Source organism: Lissotriton helveticus, chromosome 7, assembly GCF_964261635.1.
Source record: "Lissotriton helveticus chromosome 7, aLisHel1.1, whole genome shotgun sequence".
In the NCBI taxonomy this organism is placed as follows: Eukaryota; Metazoa; Chordata; class Amphibia; order Caudata; family Salamandridae; genus Lissotriton; species Lissotriton helveticus.
In genome coordinates this window covers 1,009,256,675-1,009,284,455 of record NC_136068.1, presented here as the reverse complement: position 1 = coordinate 1,009,284,455, position 27,781 = coordinate 1,009,256,675, and the positions used below count along the sequence as shown (strand labels likewise).

Sequence of the window (27,781 nt, the reverse complement as noted above, 5' to 3'; positions counted from 1 at the left end):
CGGACATAGTAACGGAAATGTGTCCAAATAAATCCTGCTTAGAGTAGATAGGTTGGTGAGGCTCTCTGTTGCTACACAACAGCAAGACTTGTGGCTTTCAGGGGCTGTAAATGCCTCTCTGGGCCTAGAAGTCTGTCCTTTGTGTTGTGCTGGCTTTCTCTAGCCTATGCCCTGGATTCTATATTACAGCTACATCTTTGCAAGGGAGCAGTGCTTGAAATGGCACTACAGAGATAAGGTCTGTACCCCAAGGCAGTAAGGAAGGATTGTTTTTTATGCTATTGGAAAGTAATCACATGCAAAGCAAGTGAATAGACTACATGTAGAATGTCCCGTTAAAAGCTGCGAAACTCAGAAAGAGCGAATGTTACAAACCTCTCCGGAGATGCAGCAGAAAAAAGTGAATTTGTTCTTATGCTGTGTGCTTTAGTTTATATCAGAAATCACAAAATGCCAGCAACAGAACCTCCCCTACTTTACACACCAACCACATCAACTTGTGCTAATGACACTTCCTTTTCTTGTTTACTATTGAATATGCTACTTACCAGTATGCATCTGTTCTTGGCATGTAGGGCTGCTAACATTCATATCTATGCATAGATCGCCGCCTAGTGTTGGGTCCGGAATATTGCAAATTGTTGCCCTGGAAGAGTCTTCGAAGTATCACGAGATAGGTGGCTCCTCCCCTGGACTACAGTGCGCATGGGCATCGACTCCATCCCCAGATTGTTTTTAGCCATTGTGGCAGAGATGGAGTGAAATAGTGTAAAGGATGTCCATGCTAATGATGAATGTAAGAGTGTGTCTGCAGCCGCTACGGGCACCGGGGAGGAGGGTGGGCGATATGAATGTTAGCAGCCCAACATGCCAAGAACAGATGCATACTGGTAAGTAGCATATTCAGTTCGAGGCATGTGGGCTGCTAAATTCATATCTATGCATAGAATACATAGCAGTCCCTCCATTAAGGGCGGTTGCCCGTGCCAGCTGCAGAAGTCTGAAAGAGTGTCTTGAGAACAGCCTGTCCTACAGCTGCTTGCTGCTTGGAATGCACATCTACACAGTAATGCTTGGTAAATGTGTGTGGTGTAGACCATGTGGCTGCTCTACAAATGTCTTCCAAGGGAATGTTCCCCAGGAAAGCCATGGAGGACCCCAATTTGCATGTGGAGTGCGCCCTTGGGGGTATTGTTAAAGTGCGTTTAGCCTTTTGATAACAGATTTGAATGCATTTAACAATCCATCTGGCTATTCCTGCTTTGGAAATGGGGTTGCCTTTGTGCTGTGCTGAGAAGGCAACAAAAAGTTGTTGTGTCTTTCTAAAGGGTTGTGTTCTGTCAATGTAGTACATTAGCGCCCTTCTAACGTCTAATGTATGAAGCATTCTTTCTGCTACCGTTTGTGGGTTTTGGAAAAATGCTGGCAGGTCAATAGTCTGGTTGATATGAAACTGACACCACCTTAGGAAGGAATTTGGGGTTAGTGCGGAGCACCACCCTGTTAGAATGTATTTGGATGAATGGCTCTTGGATTGTGAGCGCTTGCAGCTCACTAACACGTCTGAGCGACGTGATAGCAATGAGAAAAGCCACTTTCCACGTTAGAAACTGAATTTCGCAGGAGTGCAGTGGCTCGAAAGGTGGGCCCATCAGCCTAGAGAGGACCACATTGAGGTTCCACACCGGAGCTGGTGGTGTTCTTGGAGGAATGACTCGCTTCAGTCCCTCTAGGAAGGCTTTAATGGCAGGCACCCTGAAAACAGAGATGCTGCCTATTCTGTAGATAAGCCGCTATGGCGGATAAATGTATCCGAATAGAAGCGTACGCTAGATTGCATTTGTAAAGGTGTAACAAATAGCAGATGATGTTAGGAATGGTTGCATCTAGCGGGTTGATATTGTTGTCCGTACAGTAAATGACAAACCGCTTCCATTTTGCAGCATAGCAAGCTCTGGTAGTGGGCTTTCTTGCCTCCCGGATGATGTCCATGAATTCAGGAGGCAGGTTGAGGTAGCCAAATTCTAAGACTTCAGGAGCCAGATCGCCAGATTGAGCTGTTGCGGATCTGGATGCTGAATGTCACCATGGTTCTGCGTCAAGAGCCTGGATGTGAGATGCAGTCTTTGATGCGGTACCACGGAAAGTTCTAGAAACGTGGTGTACCATGGTTGGCGTGCCCATGTTGGAGCAACCAGGATGAGAGTCATCGAGTGTTGCTTTAGCTTTCTTGCCACCAGCGGAATAAGAGGCGCTGGGGGAAAAGCGTACGCAAATTTGCCTGACCAGTTCATCCATATCGCATTCCCCTGCGATTCTGGGTGAGGGAACCTGGCGGCAAAGCTTTGGCATTTTGCGTTTTCCCTTGTGGCAAACAGGTCTATCTCTGGATGACCCCACTGCTGGAAGTACGGGTGGAGTACCGATGGATGTATCTCCCACTCGTGCATTTGATGGCTGTACCTGCTGAGCAGATCCGCCATCTGATTGTCCTTGCCTGGGAGGTGTTCCGCCATGAGGAAAATGTTCCTCTGAATGGCCCACTTCCACATGCTCTGAGCCAGGTGAGACAGCTGTGGTGAGTGAGTACCTCCCTGCTTTTGTATGTAGTACATGGCAGTCATGTTGTCCGTCCGGATCAACACGACCTTGTTGCACAAATGTACTTTGAAGGACTTCAACGCCATGAAGATTGCCATCAATTCCAGGTAGTTGATGTGCAACTTCTGTTGCTGGGTGGACCACAGTCCCTGCACAGTGTAGTGGAGCACATGAGCTCCCCACCCTTGGAGAGATGCGTCCGTTGTCAGGATAATATGTGGCACTGGCTCTTGGAACGGTCGTCCCTTGCAAAGGTTGTGTGGATTCGACCAATGCAGAGAGTTGTATGCCCGACCGGTCACCAACACTAGGTCTGTTAGTTGTCCCCGAGCCTGTGTCCACTGATTTGCCAAGCACTCTTGGAGCGGGCGCATGTGCAACCTCGCGTGCGGGACTATGAAAATGCAGGAGGCCATCATGCCTATCAACTGCATGAACACTCTCGCTGGTAGGGAGTGTTGCGGTCTGAACCTTTGGATCAGCGACTGAATGTTGTTGATCCTGACCGGGCTTGGCTGAGCCATAGCAGTCACGGTGTTTATTGTCGCGCCCAGATACTGCCGCACATGGGCTGGTTGAAGGTGCGACTTTGGGTAGTTTAGGGAGAACCCCAGACTGTGAAGGAGGTGAATAGTGTGGGACATGTCCGCGGCGCACTGTTCCGACTTTGCTTGAACAAGCCAGTCGTCTAGGTACGGGTAGACATGTATGTTTTGTCTTCTGAGGTGCGCCGCCACTGTCGCCAGACACTTTGTAAACACTCTGGGGGCAGTAGTCACCCCGAAGGGTAGAACTTTGAATTGATAGTGCCTGTTTTGAATGGTGAACCTGAGGTATTTCCTGTGGGATGGGTGGAGTGGGATGTGGAAGTAAGCATCCTTGAGGTCCAAGGTTGCTAGGAAGTCCCCTTGATTTAGCAGGGGAAGAATTTGTTGTAGTGTCAGCATGTGGAAGTGTTCTGACAGTATGTACATGTTGAGGGGGCGTAGATCCAGAATAGGTCTGAGGGATCCGTCCTTTTTTGGGATGAGGAAGTACAGGGAATAGACTCCTGTGCCTTCCTCTGCCACTGGTACGAGCTCGATTGCGCCTTTTTGCAGCATCACCAAGACTTCCTGCTGCAATAAGTGCAAGTGCTCTGCCGACATAGGACGGTGTCTTGGGGGAGTGGATGTTAACTCCAAACAATAACCGTACTGGATAAGTTTTCTCACCCACCTGTCTGTGGTGATGGACGTCCAGACTGGCAGGAACTGCTGGAGTCTCCCCCCGACAGGTGTTGGGTGGTCGGGGGGCAGGGACAGAGAGTCACTGTTTATTGGCGGCAGAGGAACGGGTGTTGTTCCCTCTGCCTCTGCCCTTGGAACTGTTACCTCTGTAACCCCCTCTACCCTGCTTGGGGTACGAGGATTGTACACCACCCTTCGTGTATTGTGATTGTTGACCCAAGTGTCCTCTGGTAACACCACGCGCTTCTGAGCGACGAAAAGTGCTTCCCCTGAACTGTTGTGACTGAAGCGCCCCCATGGACTTAGCAGTCTCGTTGTCCTTTTTAATTTTTTCAAGGGTGGTGTCTACATCTGGACCAAACAGTCTGTCAGGATTGACGGGCTGGTTGAGGATTGTAGTCTGGATGTCAGGCTTAAATCCAGATATGCGAAGCCAAGCTTGTCGCCTCAACATGACGCTAGTGTTAATCCCCCTAGCCGCTGTATCTGCCACATCAAGTGCACACTTTATTGCAGCGTTTGAGATAAGCTTTCCCTCTTGTATGAGCATTTCGGCTGCTTCCTTAAACTCATCAGGTAGGTGTTGAAGGAGCTGTTCTAGGGTGTCGTAATGCGCCCTATCGTATCGTGCCAATAGTGCCTGTGTGTTTGCAATACGCCATACATTGGCAGCCTGAGCCGCCACCCTTTTGCCGGATGCCTCAAGCACTTTCGACTCCTTGTCTGGGGGAGGGGCTTCACCCGTTGTTTGGGAGTTTGCCCTCTTGCGGGCATTGGCGACCACCAACGAGTCTAGAGGCAACTGTCCTCGAATATATGCAGGATCTGCAGGTGCTGGCCTGTATTTTTTCTCGATACGTGGGTTTACCACTCTCGCCCTGGTAGGTTCCTTAAAGATCTCTGGGGCATGTTTAAGGACACCTTTGAGCATAGGAAGTATTTTAACTGTTCTTTCTGAGACAGAGAAAGTGTCAAACAAAAAGTCTTCCTCCACCGGGTCAGCATGCATGTCCACATTATGATTGGCTGCTGCCCGTTCGATTAAAGCATCAAATGCTGCAGAATCCTCTGTTGGAGATGTACATGCCCCAAAACCCTGTGGATCTTGTACCACCTGATGTCCACCTTGGTCCCCAGTGTCGTTATACGAGTCCTGCTGAACATCAGGGTCATTGTCAACTGGGAAATTGTATTGGTCATCTTGCTCATCATCCTCTCCTCCTGATTGGTTTGGGGAAGCTGTTGGACTCCTTCTTGGTGGTGGCAGAATAGGCTCAATAAGGGAAGGAATGTCCTGTGCTGGCCTCTTCTTCTTCAGTGGAATAACATAGGATTCCAGTGGTTGGGAAGTGATTTTCCTCCTATAAAGGGTCAATTTCCCTGTTTGGTCTTCTGAGGCTTGATATTGATCCGAGCGTCTCTTTTGCGTCGACGGATCCGACGTTTTTGGCACGGATGTTGTTGCAAATGCTTTTGGGGCCACCTTCGGTGGCAGAGTGTAAAGAAGCTTGCTCGAGGACTTCGGAGGTGTGTCCACCGATTTTGGAGCCGATGGCGTGGAAGCCGTGGACGACAAAGTCTTCTCCCGAATAAGTTTCAGGGAGTCGGTGACCGGCTTTGTGAAGGAGGTAGAGGGTTTTGTAACCGACGGCCGATGTTCGGTGGCGTCGGAGTCCCTTGGTGTCGACGAATCTTCGGCTGCAATGTGTCGCGGCTCCGTTGAAGGCTTTGGCGCCGACTCCGTTGCTGCAGATCCGGCATCCTTGTGCCGATGTGTTGTGCCAGCGGCCTTCGGGTCGTGGCTTTTAGTCGACTTTGGTTCGACTGGGCGTTTACTTGACGGCACCGTAGGAGCGTCCGAAGGCGTGTCAACAGTTTTAGATGTCCGCGCCGGAGCAACCGTGGTCGACGCCTGATGGACGGCCTTCTTGGAGGAGGGTTCCTTGTGCACCTTCTGCGGCGCTGTCGACTCGACAGCCTTCTTCGACATTTGTGGGCCGGAGGGCGACTGAGTCGATGAAGTCGATGAAGGAGCAGGCTTCGATTTTGTTTGTATGACGTCGGCCATTTTAGGTGTTCTCAAATCCGTAGGTTTCGGTTTCGATTTCGGCTGGACGTCGGCCATCTTGGGAGCCGTAGAATCCGAAGGTTTCGGTTTCGATACGTGCAATGGCGGCTCCGCTTGAGTGTCCGTGGCCGGGCCAGAAGGCGGGGCCGGGGATAGCGGTGCAGGGTCGTGGGTAAGGCCGAGTGGCGATCCCGTGACCTGAGCCTGAATAATGTAGACTTTGGGGCATAGCTCTTCCTCTGAGCTATCTTCCGCGGCCCCATAAACTTCTTCGTCGTCCCCTACCTCCTCGACGTATTCAAGGTTTTGGGCCTGTCCTTCGACGTATTCCTCTGGATCGGCCTGGACCTCCGTCGACGGTGGCGAGATCTGGAGATGGTGGCTATCGCCTTCTTCCTCGGGGTCGTCGAATATGTTGTCGGGTGCCGGTGTCGCTCGCTGGGCCTCCAGGCGCGCCGCGCGCCGATGCTTGAGCGTCTTCTTGGACCTGAATTTTGAGCAGGCCATGCAGGTTTCTTCGTTGTGGTCCGGTGATAGGCATTTATTACAGACCGGATGCACATCGATATGTGGATATTTGGATCCACAGAGGGGGCAGAACTTGAACGGGCTCCGCTCCATGTTAAGTTCGTCGGGGTCTTGCTGCGATGAGAGGGCCTCGATGTCCGAGGAGTTACTTGACTCCGTAGATTTCCGGCTCAAAGAGTCGGACGACGCTCGAGACCGTACGCATACAATACAGACGCAGGTAACGAAGGCCTTAATATCAAAGTTTCTCGGTTCCGACACGGAGACGTCGAAACCACATCCGAACCCAATGGCGGAAAAAAACAATCTGGGGATGGAGTCGATGCCCATGCGCACTGTAGTCCAGGGGAGGAGCCACCTATCTCGTGATACTTCGAAGACTCTTCCAGGACAACAATGTGCAATCATCCGGACCCAACACTAGGCGGCGATCTATGCGTTATTCTAGACTATCATATTCTAGATATCATAGACTATTAATTAACGAGTGTCTGCCTTTTACTGCAGTATTATACTTCTACTTGTTTATAATGCACCGATCGTTAGCTCATATAGCACCCCAAGAAATGGCCTCTTTAGACTATTATCAACTAGCGAATGTATGCCTTTTATTGCAGTATTATACTTCTACTTGTTTTTAATGCACCGATCGTTAGCTCATATTGCACCCTATGCATGATTTACTTGATTGTAATGTTTGCTCCTTCTGATTTACCTGTCTGACGATGTATTGTTTGCTCATCTAATTTACCTGTCTGACTATGCTCCCTCATGTACTCCTTCTGTGTAAAGCGCTCTGATATCCGCAAGGATCTTGTCCGTGCTATATAAAACCTTCAAAATAAATAAATTAAATAAAAATGCATAGATATGAATTTAGCAGCCCACATGCCTCGAACCCCAGTCTTTGTATTGCTGTCTCAACCTTCTGGCATTGGTCTTGTGCCCAGTCTAAACCTCATGTTACATCTCTTCCCCATCTAAGCCGCCTTCATTCTCTTCCTTTTGGATCTAAATCCTCAAACATCTCTAGACAATGTTTACTCTTCTTTCTTTTGCTCCCAGTTGAATGCTCACCTCTGTCCCCTCTCAAACCCCTGATGTAAAACCACCATCCCCTCACTTCCCTTCCCTACTGCTCTCCATTCTGAAAGCAAAAACAATTCACAAACTATTGTGGGTGGTCACCTCTACGATGTCTGCACCCATACCCTCTCAAAATGCCCCCACAGTTTGATAGGTCAGTCTCTAGTCTACAGCTGAACAGGGGAATGTTTTGAAAACAAAACCGTTTTTACTTCTGGCTTTTTATTAAATGGACCCCTGGTTCTTTTTGCTAGGAGATTTGTCCTGCAAGATACGTTCCTCATGTCTTTCCTGGGTTTCCTCTTACACCACTGTATACTTTATTTAAAAAGCAAGTCACCTGACATGGGTTTTTAGATCATGTGCAGTTCAGTATATGAACTGCCCTTGTATTGGTTCCATATAGCAAGCTGGGGCAGGGTAATTCACTCCTGACTTCAACTGTTAGTTTATGGTGTCCTTAAGGAGTGTCTGCCACTGTTTTATGTGCCTGTATAACAAATTGAGTCTTTGGCTTGGTGGAAGATAATACTGCCCAGCAAACCAGTATTGAAGTGGACTTTCGAGCTGCTGCAGATTCTTGCTTTGGGATGCTTAGACGTCTCTGGTGCAGTAAAGATTCAAGCTTAGTGATTTATTTCACATACAGCTGCAAAGGGCACTTCATTCCCTAATAATGCTTCTAGGACTGACTGTGTAATGTTGGTAAGACATCTACAGCATAGGTCTAATTGTGCCTCCCCACCCCAAACTTCCCGTTATGTATCACAGTGTCAAAGATTGAGTAATCCAAATGAAAACCTTACACACTTTCAGAGATGATGTTTTGATCTAAGTGGGGCTGAAATCTGAAGACTAAGTGGGGCTGAAATCTGAAGCCCCATCCCTTTGGAAAAAAGGAATTGTCTCCTACCCTTCCCAGTGTAGGAAGGTGGATATCTGACGATGGTTGCGCCCAACTTTTTGCCTAGTGTTTAGCTGGTTTTCGACCTAGTTGGCCTGGGGCCCTGCTATTCAGGACCCCAGTCTAATTGCTCTCTCTGTAAAATGGACTCCATGTACCTTAGGTACATACCTAATTGGATGCTGTGTTCCATTATCAGGCCCTGTACAGTGTACCTTAGTCACCCAGGGCATAGGTGTACCCAGGGCCTACCAGAGGCTGCAGCATGTATTATGCCACCCCTGGCTGGCCATCCAAACTGACAACTGGCTGCTAAGACAGCTGGGGCAAGGTGGTGTAATCACCCTTTGCTGTAGATATAGTATACCTATATCTAACCCCAAAATGGACACATATACTCCTATCAGCCACTCCTTTGGCAGGCCTTATCAATCCTGAAGGCAGAGTGCTTGGAATTATGTGAGATGGTGCTCTAGCATGAGCTGAGCCTGTCTGCAGCTTTCGGAACCAAGTCCTTTAGCTGTTTCCATGATAACGCTATACCATATACTCTTAAGTGCATTATAATCCTCGCGGTTATTGCTAACTTTGGTATAGCATTATCAAAACATGTCGTGTAAGGTGTCATACGCTTTGGAATACTACCCCCTCGCCAGTTCTGGCGACGGGGGTAGCATTCCACCCTTCTAGAGGGATAAGACATGTATGTAACTGTGAACCCCGGTTAAAGTTAAACTGAGCCTCAGCATCACAAAATGGATGCTGCCACCAGGGACACAAGTCTGACCTCCTGCTGCTGGTAGTCCTTCCAGCGAGGGAGGCCTGGACAAAGGGTTTCCTGCCTTGGGAGGTGCAAGCACCACCCCAGACAGGATTTTGTGTATTGAGGTAGGGAGGGCTGAAAGAAATGAGACATGCCTGGGGCACACAAGGTGTCCCTGTGCATACCCCGGTTCAAACCAGTTGCTGGGGCACTCCAGCCCCAGCTCTGGCGCGAAACCAGACAAAGGATAGGGGGTGTAACCACCCCCCTTCCTTGTCCCACCCATGGGAGGGACCTAGTCACTAGTACAGCCCCCTTTAGGAGAATAAAGGTAGGAGCTGGTCCAATTCCAGATTAGATTATCCTGAACAACTTTACAAGAAGAAACTCTGGACTTCGACGTTCTGCTCCACAGAAGGCTGAAGAAATCTCCCTTGTGGGCAAGGAGTGTCCACCCTGCAACTGCAGGCGCCAACAAGCGTGCTAGCGGTTCACTTTGCCGTCCTTCCTGCCGGAACCAGACCTCAGAGCCTGACGAGACACGGATTTCCAGACCTCTCCGATCTCTATCCACATTTGCAGCACAGCTGAGACCCGTGGGTGCGACGAGACACGTGGGACCGGCCATCTTGAAGAAACTGCACTTCGCTTCCAGCACAACTTCAGAGACATCCTCGAGTAAGTGCTCTGGGGATTGAGTAGCCCCAGCCCCGAGCAGCTCCTGCACAGAAGACCAGCCCTCCAGCATCCACGAGATCTGCATGGGGCCCTTTTGCTTGATTGCTGCTCGACGCGTGGTCTGGTCACTTGTCGGCTGGCTAGTGGCCTCCTAGACGACGATCCACGAAATCTACACTGCTGGTCTGGTTGCTCCAGACTGGCCCTTGCTCCCTTCCAAAAGAGGAGCACCCCGGACCCTCCTGGTCCGCACCAGACGCCGTTTCCACTCACCGTGTGGGTTGCCTTTGCCGAAGCCTGTTGACTCCAAATCCGGACCCGACACCGTCGACAGCGAGAGCCTGCGTGGGACAGCTCGTGCCTGAGGTAACAAGAGCATTTCGGTGCTCAAGGGTAGATTGACTCTCCTAGTGTCCAGGTATCCAGTCGTTTTAGTCCTAATTAGTCGGAATTGTCTGTTACAACCTTTTCGTAATTTTCTTCTGCCCATTGACTTTGTTCCGCACCTCGCGTGTGAGTTCACACTCTGCACACGCGTCCCGTGGGCCTCCTGCTACTTACTTAAGGTTAGGGTAGTGTAGTCCCAGCGATCCTACAGCCTCTGGGCATCTTCATTTCCTCTATCGATTTCCTTATACCATTTACTTAGTATATGGTTTGTCGTGCCCCTAGGGCACCATTGTAATTTGTGAGACTTACTGTATTTTTCTTAAGAGTCTTGTCATGTGCTTAGCCCTCTGATCTCATAAAGAGTTCAGAGGTGTTTTGTTATTAATAAGTATATTGTTTATTTTCATAACAACCTGCGTGGTGTCCTTTCATCTGGTATTCAAGGGGTTATATGTGGTAAAACAGCTGGATTCACATGCCAAAAGAGTTTAGCCTAAGACTGCTCTGTCCATGCTACCATTAGGATAGCTGGTCTATAAGGTTGACTTACAACCAATCACCATAAGGGTTGTTTGGACTGATACAAGGTGATCACTAGAACTAGTGAGCATCATATATCAGGCCAACTTCTCACACCCAGGACAGCTAGAAATGTCATGCTTTCCTGAGCAGGACACCCTAATCTAGACATAATCACAGATCACATTCACAGCCACCCCTGACTATTGCATGAATCTTAAATGCATTGTGGGTAGCAGCTTGGTTCTAGCCGATATGCGACTGCGTTTTATATTGTTTGTAAATACCTTATGCAAAAATGTTATCCTGTAAATATGGAATACTGACTTACACATTACCATGGTGTACATTATACTGGGAATTTCGGATTCGAATATGCAACTTTTGTTCTCCCAAATGGAAGCTTCAATGTATTGAATGTCTAAAACGCACGGTCTACAACCTAATTTACACTTTTGCCTGTCTATCTTATTGATTCAGTAAAGAGGGAAGGCAAGTAGATTTTTTTGCAGGACAAGTAGATTTCTATAGAATTTTGTCCCTTGGACAAGTAGATTTTTTAAACAATTCCACACCCCTGACAGAGCACAAGACATCAAAACAGCACCCTGCCGCCCTAGGGCCGCTGAGGGTGCACCTTTGGTGATACTCTGTTTCCCCATTTGCCCTGAGCTAAAGTCCGGGAGCTTTTCTCACAACAACCAAGTGTCCTGCTAGTCAGCAGCCACCAACCGGAGGCCCCCTCTCTCCCATTGGATAACATTGGGTCTGCTGAGGGTGTAACTAGAGTGCATCCTTGACCCTGGGGGACCTGGAGTCTACCCCCAGAACCTCAACTCCCACTACCAAATACCTCCACCGATCACACTATTTTCCTCCATAGGACAACATTGACTGTTTTTCTATTAAATGTTTCTCAGTGTGAAGTTTAAAAACCTAAAGAAATTCTTTAAAATTACACTAAAAAACGATTTTACTTACTCCCAACAATTAAGTCTGTGCCCATGACAGTTCATACACTAAATAGCAGGAGTATGCACAGCATGTGCAAATTCAATCACACACAATGTTCGTACTGCAACTATAATTGAGGAATAAGCTATCGGATGGCCATCTAAATTGAAAAACAAAAAAACACGTGGCTGGTCTTATTTCAAAAGGTTTGTTCTTTTGGTGCCTCTCCATGCTACAAAACGGATGAAATTTAAGAGAATTATATATTAAAATGAAAACACAGCAAGAGTATTCTAAGGACTTCTAAATACCTTTCCATGAGTGCAACAAAGAAAGAGGCAATCCAAGGAGCCCAAGCAAAATAAATGAAAAACATGCCCTGGTAGCAAGGACCAATAAATGTTTGCAAAGATAAGGAAGACTGCAATTCTTACTTTAGAGTCAATAGTCCGACCTTCTTTCACCACAGGGTAAAACCTCGGTGTTAGTGTGGGATCCTTCAACCGAGGTGTGCGAGGCGTTCGAGGAGTCCGTGCATTACGATAGTTTGGCGAGTCTGGCACTGTTGTTGGTAGAGAGCGGGCAATGCTGGAAGGTTCTGGAGCCCCAAAGAGTTTGTTGGCCAAAGCATCAGTCGGAACTATTGAATGTAATAAGGAGTAAAGAACATTAAAGGCACTTTGTCACACAAACCCTCTGTCTCCCCATCCCTAAACTCATGGACAATCCATATTCCTAGAGAAAAAGCAAGTAAAATCAGTTTTGTACAATTGTAATTTTTCAGGTTTCCATACAAATCAACTCCACACAACATTTTCCAGAGAAAAATAGTCAATGGATTCCTATGGAGAGAAGGAAAATGCTACTTACCAGTATGCATCTGTTCTTGGCATATAGAGCTGCACACTATGCATACATGGCCACCTAGTGTTGGGCCCGGATGTTTGCAGTTCGTTTTGTTGTAGAAAAGTCTTTGGAAGTCACAGGATAGGTGACTCCTCTGGATGATACTGCGCATGGGCATCGGCTCCATTACCAGATTGTTTTTTTGCCATTAGGGAAGTGATGGAGCTGTACAAGAGGTAGTGATGTCCATGCGATTTGTATCTAATTAAGATAATACTGAAACAGATAAAGGTAGCCGGAGAGGCGGGTGGGCGTGTGTAACTCTGCAGCTCTACAGATGCATACTGTTAAGTAGCATTTTCCGTGTGGGAGGGTATGCTCAGACGTGAGTCCCTTGCTCATTGCACCATCAGGATTCAAGCAAGCCGGGCCGAAGACGGCTGTGATGCCAGAAACCGGTCCCCGGAAGCTTGTTTCCTTCCCAGTATAAGAATTGGCTTGGTAGTTTGGTTTGCCCTGTTCCCAGCATGCACTGGGACAGGAACAGACTAATTTGCATATAGCCAAGTTCTGAGCTGGGATGGTGCATTGAGCTAAAAAACGGTGATGGGTTAAAACCATGATCTCTTGACTTGGTAAGAGTATTCTGCATCATTCAGAAACTCTGTCCATCACCACCCCCTTTTCCAAAATCGGTTTTATCCACACTATGTGTGGGAGGGTATGCTCAGACGTGAGTCCCTTGCTCATTGCACCATCAGGATTCAAGCAAGCCGGGCCGAAGACGGCTGTGATGCCAGAAACCGGTCCCCGGAAGCTTGTTTCCTTCCCAGTATAAGAATTGGCTTGGTAGTTTGGTTTGCCCTGTTCCCAGCATGCACTGGGACAGGAACAGACTAATTTGCATATAGCCAAGTTCTGAGCTGGGATGGTGCATTGAGCTAAAAAACGGTGATGGGTTAAAACCATGATCTCTTGACTTGGTAAGAGTATTCTGCATCATTCAGAAACTCTGTCCATCACCACCCCCTTTTCCAAAATCGGTTTTATCCACACTATGTGTGGGAGGGTATGCTCAGACGTGAGTCCCTTGCTCATTGCACCATCAGGATTCAAGCAAGCCGGGCCGAAGACGGCTGTGATGCCAGAAACCGGTCCCCGGAAGCTTGTTTCCTTCCCAGTATAAGAATTGGCTTGGTAGTTTGGTTTGCCCTGTTCCCAGCATGCACTGGGACAGGAACAGACTAATTTGCATATAGCCAAGTTCTGAGCTGGGATGGTGCATTGAGCTAAAAAACGGTGATGGGTTAAAACCATGATCTCTTGACTTGGTAAGAGTATTCTGCATCATTCAGAAACTCGGTCCATCACCACCCCCTTTTCCAAAATCCGCATTTTCCGTTTGAGGCATATGAGCTGCAGATTACACACTATGCATAGATTGTATAGCAGTACCCACACCTAGCAGCGACCCCCAGTATCTGTTGCAGTTGTTTGAAACAGTGTTTTTAGTACAGCCTGGCCCACAGTGGCTTGTTTAGTTTGTACATCTACACAGTAATGCTTTGTGAATGTATGCGGTGTAAGCCATGTAGCTGCTTTGCACATATCCTCTAGGGGAATGTTCCCTAAGAATGCCATTGAAGCCCCTATTTTCCTTGTAGAATGGGGTTTTGGAGAAATTGTTAATGTACGTTTGGCGTTGTGGTAACATAGTTGTATGCATTTAACAATCCACCTAGCGATCCCTGATTTTGATATGGGGTTGCCTTTATGTGGAGGTGAAAAAGACACAAAAAGTTGTTTTGTTTTACAAAAAGTTTGTGTCCTTTCGATATAGTACAGTAATGCTCTTGACATCTAAGGTGTGTAGAGCTCTTTCTGCGACTGTTTGAGGCTGCGAGAAAAATACGGGCAGCTCAACTGATTGATTTAGATGGAATGGTGAAATTACTTTAGGAAGGAATTTAGGATTAGTACGAAGAACCACTTTATGATGCATTTGCAGAAAAGGTTCTTTAATGGTAAATGCTTGTAGTTCACTAACCCTTCTGAGAGAAGTAATTGATACTATAAAAGCTACTTTCCAGGTTAGGAATTGCAATTCACATTTATGTAATGGTTCAAAGGGAGGTTCCATTAACCTTGTGAGAACAATGTTTAAGTTCCACACTGGTGCTGGTGGCGTGCTGAGAGGAATTATTCTTTTGAGTCCTTCCATGAAAGCTTTAATTAGCTGGTACTCTAAAAAGAGATAGATGTTGTCTATTTTGTAAGTATGCTGCAATGGCAGCGAGGTGTAGTCAGATAGATGTATAGGCTAAATTACACTTTTGAACGTGTAATAGATATACTATGATGTGTTGAATAGACAAGTCCAAAGTATTTAATTGGTTGTTTTGGCAGTATATAACAAACAGTTTCCACTTCGCAACATAACATGCTCTAGTAGTGGGACGTCTAGCTTCTTTGATAACGTTCATACATTCTGGAGGAAGATTGAGGTAACCAAACTCTATGACCTCAGGAGCCAGATCGCTAGGTTGAGCTGAGCTGGGTCCGGGTGTCTGATCTCTCCATGGTTCTGCGTTAATAGGCGTGGAGATAGGTTTAGTTTTTGGTGTGGTACTACAGACATCTGCAACAGCGTGGTGTACCACGGTTGTCTAGCCCAAGTTGGAGCGACTAGAATGAGCGTCAGGGAATGTTGTTGTAGTTTGCGTACCACTAACGGAAGTAGTGGGAGAGGAGGAAAAGCGTACGCAAATAGTTTTGACCAGTTCATCCATATCGCATTGCCTTTGGACAATGGGTGTGGGTATCTGGCGGCAAAGTTTGGGCATTTTGCGTTTTTGTGGGTGGCAAAGAAGTCTGAGGTTGTCCCCACATTTGAAAGAACGGATGAAGAACTTGCGGATGAAGTTCCCACTCGTGGATCTGCTGTGTTTGTAGACTTAGCAGATCTGCCAGAGTGTTTTATACTCCTGGGACGTGTTGGGCTAAGAGGAAGATCTTTAGTGGTATAGCCAATCTCCATATCTGCTGTGCTAACAGAGCTGCAGAGAGTGTGTTCCTCCTTGTTTGTTTATGTAGCACAAAGCTGTCATATTGTCTGTGCGGACTAAGACAGCTTTGCCTGACACTTGAATTTGAAATGCTTTTAGGGGTAGAAACACAGCTAGCAACTCCAAATTGTTGATGTGGAGTAACTTCTGTTGCGGTGTCCACCTGCCTTGCATGGTGTGATGCAGTAGGTGAGCTCCCCAGCCGGAGAGCGATGCGTCCGCTGACATGACTATTTGAGGAACTGGCTCTAGAAACGGTCACCCTTTGGAAAGGTTTTTGGTGTTCCACCATTGCAGAGAACAATGAGTCCGACCGTCTACCAACACTAGGTCTGTTAGTTGACCTTGAGCCTGGTTCCACTGGCGTGCTAGGCACTCTTGAAGTGGACGCATTTGCAGTCTTGCGTGAGGTACTACAAATATGCAAGATGCCATCATTCCTATGAGCTGCATGAACACTCGAGCTGGTAGCGAGTGTTGAGGTTTGAATTTTGTTAGGAGAGTTTGTACACTTGTTATCCTGGCTGGAGAGGGATAAGCTAGTGTTAGTTGGGTGTTTATTGTAGCCTCGAGATACTGTTGTATGTGCGAGGGTTGCAGATGCGATTTGGTGTGATTTACTGTAAAATCCCAAGTCGTGAAGCAGTTTAATAGTAGCATGAGTGTGTTGTACACACAGGCTGTATGAGCTGGCTTTTATGAGCCAATCGAAAAAGTTACTTACCTTTGGTAACGCTTTGTCTGGTGGATACAGCATCTGCCTGTGGATTCCTCACCTTGAGAATATCCCCCTGTGTCAGCAACGTTTGAAAAATTCTTCTGTAGCTCGCCGGCGTGGACGACGTCACAGGAGCGCGGCATCGCATACGACTCCGCTGACGTCACAGACTCCATAATAGGCCTACGTCGGCGTGATGACATTAGTTCCGCCCTTTTTTCCGTGCCTTCGAGGCACACGGACGAACCAACAACGATATATATATATATATATATATATATATATATATATATATATATATATAGTGTACACAATACAAAATAATCAAGATAACAGTGTGAATACGACAAGCAAATCAAGTACAAAAACACACTTCTTTTGAAGATAACATGTATACCTTGAAGCAATGCCATAATCCAGGTATAGAAGAGTGGACAACGGGGAGGCGGGTGGGTCAGTGAGGAATCCACAGGCAGATACTGTATCCACCAGAAAAAGCGTTACCGAAGGTAAGTAACTTGTTCTTCTGATGGATACATCTGCCAGTGGATTCTTCACCTTGTGAATAGAGTCCCACAGCAGTTCCCACTCCCGGAGGAGGGTGTCCACTCCTCTATACCAGAAAATCCTGAAGGACAGAGCGCGCAAAGTGACCGTCCCTCCTCACTTCAGCATCCAAGCAGTAATGCTTCGCGAAAGTGTGGAGGGAGGCCCTAGTTGCCGCTCTACAAATGTCCTCTACAGGTACACCCCTAGACAAAGCAGATGTTGATGACTTTGCTCTAGTAGAGTGAGCTCTTATACCCTCTGGAGGCTCCTTACCCGCCAGGGAGTAGCAGATCTTGATGCATAGTATAATCCATCTTGAAAGAGTGCGCTTGTGCACAGCTCTTCCTTTTCTGCAGCCAGCAAACCCAACAAAGAGCTGGTCAGCCACTCGATAGTCTTTTGTCCTATCAAGATAAAAGCTCACCGCCCTCTTAGGGTCCAGGCGGTGAAGTCTCTCCTCCTCCTTGGAAGGGGGAGGATAGAAGGTAGGGAGGGTAATGGACTTTCCTAGATGGAAGGGAGTTACCACCTTAGGCAGAAAAGCAGCCCTGGTCCTAAGAACCATTCGTTCAGCATGAATGGTCAAGAATGGGGGCTTTGAACTAAGAGCTTGAAGCTCACTTACCCTCCTTGCCAAGGTAATTGCAACCAGGAAGACCGTCTTAAAAGATAAGTCTAATGGGAGAGAGATTTAAATAAAGACGGCTGATCCAGCAGGCAGAGAAAAGCAGACACGGCCGAAAGATAACCTTTGACCGTAGCCACAGCAAACCCTTGCTGAGCCAAAGTAAGTGCAAACTGAAGAATATCAGACAACCAAGCCCTCAAAGGGTCAATGAACTTCTTCCCACACCAAGTAACACATTTAGACCATCTGTAAGAATAGATAGATTTGGTGGAATTACGCCTGGCCGATAGGATGACATCCACCACGTCATGTGGGAGAGAAGGAATTCAGGTTGCCCCGTTCAATCTCCAGGCATGAAGGTGTAAGGTCTGGAGGTGGGGGTGTAGAACCTGCCCCATCATCTGAGAGAGGAGATCTGCCCTGAGAGGGAGACGGAGCGGCGGACACGAGGAGAGGTGGAGAAGATCTGTGTACCACACCCTTCTTGGCCAATCCGGGGCGATCAATATAACTTGGGCCCGGTCTTGGCGAATCTTCCTCAGAATCCGAGGAATCAAGAGTATGGGGGAAACGCGTAAAGGAGTTGTGAGCCCCAACTTAACTGAAACGCGTCCCCCATAGCTCCCTGCATCGGAAACTGGAGACTGCAGAATGACGGGCAGTGAGCATTCTCGTGAGTGGCAAACAGGTCCACCTGAGGAGTTCCCCACGTCCGAAAGACGTGACTAACCACCTCTGGAAGAAGCCTCTACTCGTGGGCGGCCGAGAACTGCCGACAGACTGTCTGCACGCACATTCAGAACTCCGGCCAGGTGATTTGCCATCAGACAAATCTGATGGTCCTGAACTCAGGACCAGAGACGCAGAGCCTCTCTGCAGAGACCCTACTCCTCCCTGCTTGTTGACATACCACATCGCAGTGGTGTTGTCCATCGGGACTTGAACCGACGGACCGCAAAGGGAAGGGAGGAAAGCCTTGAGCGCCAGACGTATCGCCCGCAACTCTAGAAAGTTGATGTGAAGCAACCTTTCCTCTGGAGACCAAAGGCCCTTGATCTCCAGATCCCCCAGAGGAGCACCCCACTCTAGAGTGGATGCATCAGTTATTACTGTGGCAACCGACGGAGGAAGATGGAAGAGCTTTCCTTGAAACAGATTGCCCTCCACGCTCCACCAAGACGGATCCGCTGCAGTTTCTCTGGAGATCCTGATCCACTCCCTGAGATCTCCGTTGTGTTGATACCGCTGCCTGCGGAGGCACCACTGGAGTGCCCTAATGTGCCAGCGTGCATGGTTGACCAGCAGAATGCAGGAAGCCATCAGACCGAGCAGACGAAGGACCTTCAGGACTGGAACGACCGCTCCATTGTGAAATAAAGGAATCATTAACCGTATGTTGCGAATTCGTTGTGGAGGAGGAAATGCCCGACATACAGTTGTATCCAGTATCGCACCAATGAACAGGTTGCGCTGGGAGGGTGAGACTTGGGTACATTTATCGAAAAACCCAACCTGTACAACAACTGAGTTGTGACTTGCAGATGATGGAGCACTTTCTCAGGAGATTCCGCCTTGATTAGCTAATCGTCCAGATAAGGGAATACTGGAATCCCTGACCTTCTGAGATGTGCTGCCACCACAGCCATTGTGAGAAGTTGGCCTGATATGCAGTGCTCACTATTCTAGTGATCACTATGTATCAGTCCAGACAACCCTTATTGATGATTGGTTGTAAGTCAACCTTATAGACCAGCTACCCTAGTAGCATGGATACGAGCAGTCTAAGGCTAAGACTCTAGAGGGCGTGTTAAGCCAGCTGTTTTACCATCACATATACCCCTTGAACACCAAGTGAAAGGACACCACACAAGTTGTTATGAAAATAAACGTGTATTTATTTCTAACAAGACTACCCTGGCTCTTTATGAGACAGGGAGCTAAGCACACAACAAAACTCTTTCGAAAATACTTAAAGTCGCACAATTTACACAAATGCCCGAGGGGCACGAAAAACCATATACACAAGAAGTGGAATGTGAAATTACTAGCAGGTAAGTACTATTCTCATAGGCTTTAGAATCGCTAGGACTGGACTACTGAACCTTTAGATTGCAAGCAGGAGGCCTAGGGACGTCATGTGCAGAGTGGGAACTCTCACGCGTAAGGCGGAAAAAAGTCTATGGAGGCTAGTAAAGACAAAGTTACTGTTCTCGGGCGAACCCGACTAGGTGGGTTGAAAACAAGAGTGGATCCGAACACTTAGAGTGTTGGACTATGCTGGAGCACCAGAGTACTCAGTTTACCTAGCCCAGGGGCTGCGGCTGCATAGGGTTCAAGTGGCGTCGGAAACCCTCGTTGACGAACCAGGAGCCTGAAGAAAGAAGTTGCTGGCAGGCGGCCAGTGAAGAAGTTCGTGGTGATCCAAGCCTGGATCAGGGAAGAAGAAGACCTGTAAGCAGAGGGGACCAAGTTCTGGATCACTAGCCAGTGATTTAGGTGGGCACCAGGATGGCACCGGACGAAGTCACCTCGACCAGGTGAGTGGGCGCTGCTGGGCTCTGCAGTCTCTCGGACCAGGAGGCGTTGTCGGCGACCAGGATGGAGGTGCGAGCTGTCCCACGAAGGTCTCTGCTGTCGACGTCGCTGGACCCAGGATTGGGGCAACAAGTCTTGGCAAATGCAAGCCCACGCGGTGGACTTAAAATGGAGTCTGGAGTGGACCAGGAGGGTCCAGGGTGCTCCTTTTTTGGAGGGGAGCAAGGGCTAGTCTGGAGCAACCAGACCAGCGGTGTTTGTCGTCGTGAAGCGTCGCAAGAGGGCCACTAGCCAACGGGCAAGTGACCTGGACAACGCGGTGAGCAGCAAAGAGCAGAAGGGCCCCACGCAGATCTCGTGGATGCAGGGGGGCTGAACTTCGGTGCTGGAGCTGCTCAGGGTCGGGGCTTCTCTTACCCCAAAGCACTCAGTCGAGGGTCACTCGGTGGTCGTGCTGGACAAGCGTCGTGCAGTCTTGATGATGGCCGGTCCCTCGAGGTCTCGTCGCACCCACGGGTCTCAGCTGGGCTGAAGATGTAGGTTGAGGTCAGAGGGGCCAGGGAAGCCGGTTCTCGTCGAGCTGGGCAGTCTTGATCCGGAGGAGAGACTTACAGCAGACCGCGATGCTTGGTTGGTGCCTGCTGCTGCAGGGTGACTACTCCTTAGTCACAAGGGAGAAATCTTAGGAAGAGTCTTGAGTTCCTCTCGTAGAAAGTCGGTTCAGGATTCAAAGATTGATCTAATTTGGAAGGGGGCCTGCTCCTACCTTTATCCTGCAAAAGGGGGCTGGCACGCGACTAAGTCCTGCCCTATGGGTGGGACTAGGAGGGGGGTGGTTACACCCCTCTCCTTTGGCGGGCTTTCCCCAGATCAGGGGCTGGAGTGCCCCTGGAACTGGTTCAAGCCGGCCTATGCACAGTGAGCACCGGGGTGCCACTTGCAGTCACCTTCCTCTAAAGCCCTGCCTACCTAGGATACACAAAATCCTGTCTGGGACGGTGCTGGCACCGCCCCTGGCAGGAAACCCTTTGTCCTTGCCTCCTGTGCTGGGAGGACTCCCAGCAGCAGGAGGGCAGACTTGTGTCTCGGTGGCAGCATCCATCTTGTGGAGCTGAGGCTATGTCTGACTTTAACCGGGGTTACAGGTTACCAACATGTCGTGTCCCTCTAGAAGGGTGGAATGCTAACCCCGTCGCCAGAATTGGCGAGGGGTTCGTATTCCAATTCGTATGACACCTTACTCGACATGTTTTGATAATGTTATACCAAAGTTAGCATATGACCGCGAGGTACATAATGCACTTAAGAGTATATGGTATAGCGTTATCATGGAACAGCTATTAGGACTTGGTTCCGCAAGCTGCAAACGGGCTCAGCTCATGCCAGAGCACCATTTCACATTATTCCACGCACTCTGCCTTCAGGATTGTTAAGGCCTGCTATAGGAGTGACTGATAGGAATATATGTGTCCATTTTAGGTTTAGATATAGGAATACTATATTTAAAGCAAAGGGTGATTACACCACCTTGCCCCAGCTGTCAAGCAGCCAGTTGTGTCTGATTTAGTCAGTCAACTCAGGGGTGGCATAATACATGCTGCAGCCCCTGGGAGACTTCGGGGTACACCTCTGCCCTGGTTACAGGGACACAAGAGAGGGCCCAGTGCCAATTCAGTACCTGGGTACAATTTGGAGTAGAGAGAACAGCTAGGCTGTGGGTCTGATTAGCAGGCCCATAGCCAGGGAAAGTCGTAAACCAGTGAAGCAAAAAGCAAAAATCTGGGTGATCATAGGATTGCAGACCCTACTCTCCTACAGCCATCACCTTGGTGAAGACTCGAGGCGCAGTAGTAAGACCAAACGGAAGGACCGCAAACTGGTAATGCTGCGATCCCACCGTAAAACGGAGATACTTCCTGTGCGACTTCAGGATTGGGATGTGGAAATATGCATCCTGCAAGTCGATCAACACCATCCAGTCTTCTTCCAGCAGCGCTTGAAGAACCTGCGCAAGGGTGAGCATCTTGAACTTCTCCTGCTTCAGGTAAAGGTTCAAGATCCTGAGATCCAGGATTGGACGAAGTCTGCCATCCTTCTTGGGGATCAGGAAATACTGGGACCCCTTTCCTGCTCCGGAACCACCTCTATCGCACCCTTTCTCAACAATGCCAGGACTTCCTCCTGCAGATCAAGCAGGTGGTCCTCTGAGCAAAATCCTCCTCCACGAGATTGAGAACCCAAAGGTCCGACGTGACCGATTCCCAATCCCGTAGAAAATAGGTAAGCCGACCCCCTACAGGACCCGCATGATCCGGAATGGTGGATCTAGGGCTGCTTTCCTGTAGCAGGAGGGGGATGGGTAGAGAAAGAGGAGGAGGAGGAGGAGGAGGAGGAGGAGGAGGAGACTTGACGTCTGAGGACAAGCTCCGTCTGCCTCTGTATGATTTATACAACAGATTTTGTTGCTGCTGCTGTTGCTTCCGAAGAATACCTCCCACACACACTGGTGTTGAGATTTTCAGGGTCAAGGTGGGAGGCTGAGGGATACCAATGGCTGCACATGTGCACACAGCCCAAAAATGTTCCATCGTTCACCAAACCACCCTTGAAGATCAAGTTACTTACCTTTGGTAACAATATATCTGTAAGACACATGGGTTAGTTGTAGATTATCCCCAGGCGTCAGACTGGATCCGGAGAATTTTTCTTGGCAGTACCCCTGCTCGTCGGTTTACTACGCATGAGTTGTCGGTGTTGTGGTCGCCGGTATGACGTCACAGTGCCTACTAGACACCACCCCTGCGAGCGGACATCAGTTCTGACACGACTTTCCACGCAGGAAGCGCAGAGCCATGAAAGACACTGACCACTGGTGAGCCACAACTAGGGTCCTGTAAGTGAGTCCCTATCTCTAGAAGTCAGTTTGCAGAGCAGGGAGGATGGGTGGGGCGGGAAGAAATCTACATCTAACCTATGACTCTTACAGATGCATAGTTATTGAAGGTTAAGTAACTTGTCCATTTGAAAGAGACAGTTGTAGAGTCCTTACCTTAGAATAGACACTCCAGCAATACCTTCTCTGGTGGTGGGTCTGTGAACTAAGCTCACACCAGAAAGTCCTGGAAGACCGATCGGGCAAAATAGCTGTCCCTCCGGACTAAGCTGTTCAGGCAGTAATGTCTGGTGACCCAATCAATCAATCAGGGGTTTTATAAAGCGCGCTACTCACTCTTGAGGGTCCCAAGGCGCTGGGGGATGGTAGTGCAGCTCCGGTTCAGTCAAAGATCCAGGTCTTGACCTTCTTCCTGAATGTGTGAACGGTGGGGTAGCATCTGATGTTGATTGGGAGCTTGTTCCAAGCTTTGACTGCAACGTAGAAGGCTCTTCCGCCTGCTCTGGTTCTGCGGATGCGGGGGTCTATGCCAGGGCGAGGTCGGCGGAGCTGAGGTTCCTTTTGGGTACGTGGAAGAAGACTCTCTCGTTGAAGTATTTGGGTCCGATGTTGGGAAGGGATTTGTAGGCGTGGGTGAGCAGTTTAAAGGTTACTCGCTTCTCGACGGGGAGCCAGTTGAGGTCTCGTAGGTGTTGGGTCATGTGTTCGTGCTGTGGGGTACGGAGGACGAGTCTGGCTGTGGTGTCCTGGATGGTTTAGAGCTTGTGTAGGAGAGTTCTGTTGATTCCAGTGTAGAAGGCGCTGCCATAGTCCAGTCTGCTGGTTATGAGTGCGTGGGTGACGGTTTTTCGCCATTCGGGGGGTATCCATTCGAAGGTCTTGCGGAGGATGTGAAGGCAGTTGAAACTGGTGGAGGTGATGGAGTTGATCTGGCGTGTCATGCGGACGGAGTCAAGGATGATGCAGAGGTCCGTGCGTGGTCTGTAGGGGTGGGTGGACTCCCGAGAGCGGAGGGCCACCAGGTGTTGTTCCAGGCGGAGTTGGATGGTCTGAGGAGGAGGACCTCAGTCTTCTCAGAGTTGAGCTTCAGGCAGCGGTCTTTCATCCATGTTGCAACGTCCTTCATCCCTTCCTGGAAACAAAAGTCTGGTGTCTTTGGGGTTCTTTGTGAGGTAGAGGATGAACTGGGTGTTGTCGGCGTTAGATACAATGCAGAGTCCATGCTGTCTTCCGATGGTGGCAAGGGAGGCTATGTAGATGTTGAAGGGCGTGGGGCTGAGTGAAGATCCTTGGGGTACTCCGCAGTTGATCTTTGTGGGTTCGGAGCGGAAGGGGGAGAGTCTGATCCTCTGGGTTCTACCGGAGAGAAACGATCAGATCCACATGAGGGCGGTTCCTCGTATCCCGGCGTCGTGAAGTCTGGCTGCGAGAGTGCGATGTGAGACGGTGTTGAAGGCTGCGGAGAGGTCTAGTAGGATGAGGGCCGCCGTGTGGCCCTAGTCGAGTAGCATGCGGATGTCAGCAGTGGCGGCGAGGAGTGGAGTCTCCGTGCTGTGGTTGCTGCGAAATGCGGACTGGGATGAGTCTAGGAAGGAGTTCTCTTCGATGAAGGTGGTCAGTTGAGCGTTTACCAGTCTCTGTGACTTTGGCCGCGAAGAGGAGGAGGGAGATGGGCCGGTAGTTTTTCAGGTCCGTTGGGTCAGCAGTGGGTTTCATGAGTGGCTTGATCTCAGCCCACTTCCAGTCGTCTGGGAAAATGCCCGATTCGAAGGAGGCGTTGATGGTCCGTCCTAGTTCAGGTGCGATGGTGGCAGTGGCCCTGTGGTAGACGTGTGGTGGTTGTGAAGGTGTGCAAAGATTCCCCCCGGCATCTTTGCACAGCTGCCTGGCAGATGTCAAAAAGTGGGACTCCACGTGCCAATGCAGTGATTGCTGCCGTAGCCCAAGTGGAATGAGCACGCAGCCCCACTGGAGGTTCCTTTTTCGCTAAAGCATAACAGACTAATACAAAGGACAACTGTAAGACACTGGCTCTATATATACACTGCACCAAAGTGAGGTACAGTGTGTATAGAGTCCAAGGGTCTCCGGAGGTAGGCAGAGGTTAAAGTTAGATAGAACCTTATCCTCTAAAGTGGTAGCTTGGTCGAGCAGTAAGGCAGTATCAGAGGACAGTGTTAAGCATTTGATGTACTCAGTCAGCAAAATAATTCACACACATTCGAACTGAACTCTAGGCCAATTGTGTTTGTATAAAAAATATACTGTTTATTTTTAGAACCAAGCAAGCCTGGAACAGGTAAGCATTTAATAAGTTTCAGAAATAAGTTACTGGTTATAGAACTGTTTGAAAATGCAATAGGAATTGTACTTTGATTTACAGGGGAGCAGTAGAATGCAACATTTAGCAAATACAGTACATTGGAATGAATAGGCTTTTTCAGCGAATTACAGCTAAGTTACTTTTACGTTACTTTTACGTTACTTTTTCAAACTAAGTGCTGGATGCCTAGATTCAGCACTGGGACATTTTCTGTAAACAGGTAAGTAAATGCGTTTTTGTTATTCGTGCGATTTTTACAGAATATTTCCGATTTCAAAACTCCACACTTAGAAACTTTTTGGAGCTGTGCATTGAAATGAATAGGCTTTGTCAACAAAATGCAGGTAAGTTACTTTTACTTTATCCAACTTCGTGCTGGATACCTAGATTCTGCACTGGGACATTTCCTGAAAACAGTTGAGAAAATGTGTTTAGGTTATTGTTAGGATTTTTAAGGAATATTTCGAGCTTTCAAAACTCCACACAGTCGTTTTTCTGAAGAAAAATTGTCAATGTTATTCTATGAAGAAAAACAGGTCATCGGTTTGCAGGTAAGTAAACTACTGTGGGAGTTAAGGTTCTGGGGTTGGACTCAGGGGTTCCCCAGGGTCAGAGATGCACTGTTGTTGCACCCTCAGCGGCACTAGGGCGGACGGGTGCATAGGGTTGAGGCCCAATGTTATCCTATAGAGGATAGGGGGGCTCCGGTTGGTGGCTGCTGGCAAGCAGGCCACGGGGCTGTGGGAGAGAAGCTCCTAGGGTTTAGCTCAGGGCAAGTTGGGGACCAAAGTAGCACCAAAGGTGCACCCTCAGCAGCACTAGGGCAGCCGGGTGTAGGGTGCTGTTTTGAGGTTGGGTGCCCTGTTGATTTCAATAGAGATTCTCTGGGACAAAGAAACACTGCTGCTCAGGGATGAGGATCTTCCAGGAGTGACCATCACTTGGAGAGCTAAGTTGGGGTGTTGAGGGTTGGTTAGGCACTGCTTGATTGGGCACACAAGGCCATGGGGCATCGGGTGCGGGGGATGCCTTAGAAGGTCGGATTTTCTTACCCCCTCTGGTCGCGGTAGGGGGGTGTCTCATCTGGATTGAGGCTGCAGGCGTCCTCTGGAGGCAGGTCAGGGGTCACCGGATCTCAGGTTAGGATCGCCGGGGGACCCCTTCATGGTATTTTTTCCACTCGAGCTCAGGCCGGGTTCGGCGGGTGCAGAGTGGCTGGATTCACAGTTCCTGTCTGGCACCAGAAGTTGCAGTTTCAACAAGTCCGGTGTTCACGGGAGAAACAGTCTTGCAAGTAAGGCATGCAGGTCCTCCGGTGTTTGTGAGGTTGCTGGCTGCTGGAAACGCCAGAGTTTCGAAGGAACAGGTTCGAGGGGAGACAGGCCTGTAGGACTGGGGCCAAGTCAGTGGGCGTCGTCCTCTTGTTAGGTCTGCACAGCTTATTGTCATTCTCTTTTCTTGTGGTTGCTGGATCTGAGGAAGGAAGGTTCAGGGTGCCCCATAATACTTAATTTAGGGAATTACAGGTAGGTAAAGGGCAGGGACCAATGGGTCCCCTCCCTGGGGTGGTTACACCCCCTATTCTGCCACTGTCCAGTGGGAGGGGGCAGGAGCCTGACCCTGGTTGGGTGTGTCCCCCCATCCTCAAGATGGCGGGGACTCGAGGTTTTGCTTCACCTCACCTCTCCCACCTGAAGGGTGGAGTTGGCAGAGGTGGGCACACCTCTATTCCTCACTTGTTTTTCCTGCCAGTACTACGGCCCAAAGTGGGGGGTAGAACCATTGGGTACCAGATGTTGAAAGCAGCAAATGGTCTGGAGAGGCTCACAAAGGCGGCATGCCCTTGAAGTCTTTCCTTTGTGAACCCTGCCCATCCTGGGGGAGGGGGCTTGGCACCTCGTCCCAGAATGTGCATTGTTTCAGGCCCCAGAGAGCAGCAAGCTCTCGATCCAGGGGTTGCAGAAAGATGTCTGGTGCTGGCAGTCTAGGCAGCCACTCATTCAGGTCACTAGAGTTTGGTCAATTTTCAGGGGGCATCTCTAAGATGCCCTCTGTTGCGCATTTTTACATTAAATCCCACACTAGCATCAGTGTGGGTTTAATGTGCTGAGAAGTTTGATACCAAACTTTCCAGTCTTCAGTGTAGCCATTATGGTGCTGTGGAGTTTGTAATGACAAACTCCCAGCACCATACGCTCTTAATGGCAGCACTGCACTTACAGGGCCCAGCAATGGACTTGGGCACTGTAGGGGTACAGGTCTCATGCACCTCTACCCTCACCACTGGCATAGGGCACCCAGCTAGAGGGGTGACTGAGGTATGCCAGGGCAGTGGTTTGTTGGCATGGCAAACCGGGATGTGTGCCTTGTCAACTTCACTTTGTTCTGCACCAAGACGTGCAGCCTGCAGAGGCAGTGTGTGTGTGTGTCAGGGTACAGGGCCTCTAAGGGTGGCACAATAAGTGCTGTAAATTCGTATTTGTAAAGCGCAAACCACTCACCCT

The 27,781-nt window shown here is 49.0% G+C and overlaps 1 protein-coding gene across 2 annotated transcripts in view; it reads right to left on the bottom strand.

The window, feature by feature from the left end:
- The window catches only part of LARP1 (La ribonucleoprotein 1, translational regulator), a 915,090-nt gene that overhangs the window by 264,323 nt on the left and 622,986 nt on the right, over window positions 1-27,781 (bottom strand). For both annotated transcript variants that reach the window (XM_078653680.1, XM_078653681.1), the window contains exon 13: window positions 12,155-12,360. In XM_078653680.1, the coding sequence (XP_078509806.1) occupies window positions 12,155-12,360 (206 nt within the window). The remainder of the gene's footprint in view (window positions 1-12,154; window positions 12,361-27,781) is intronic.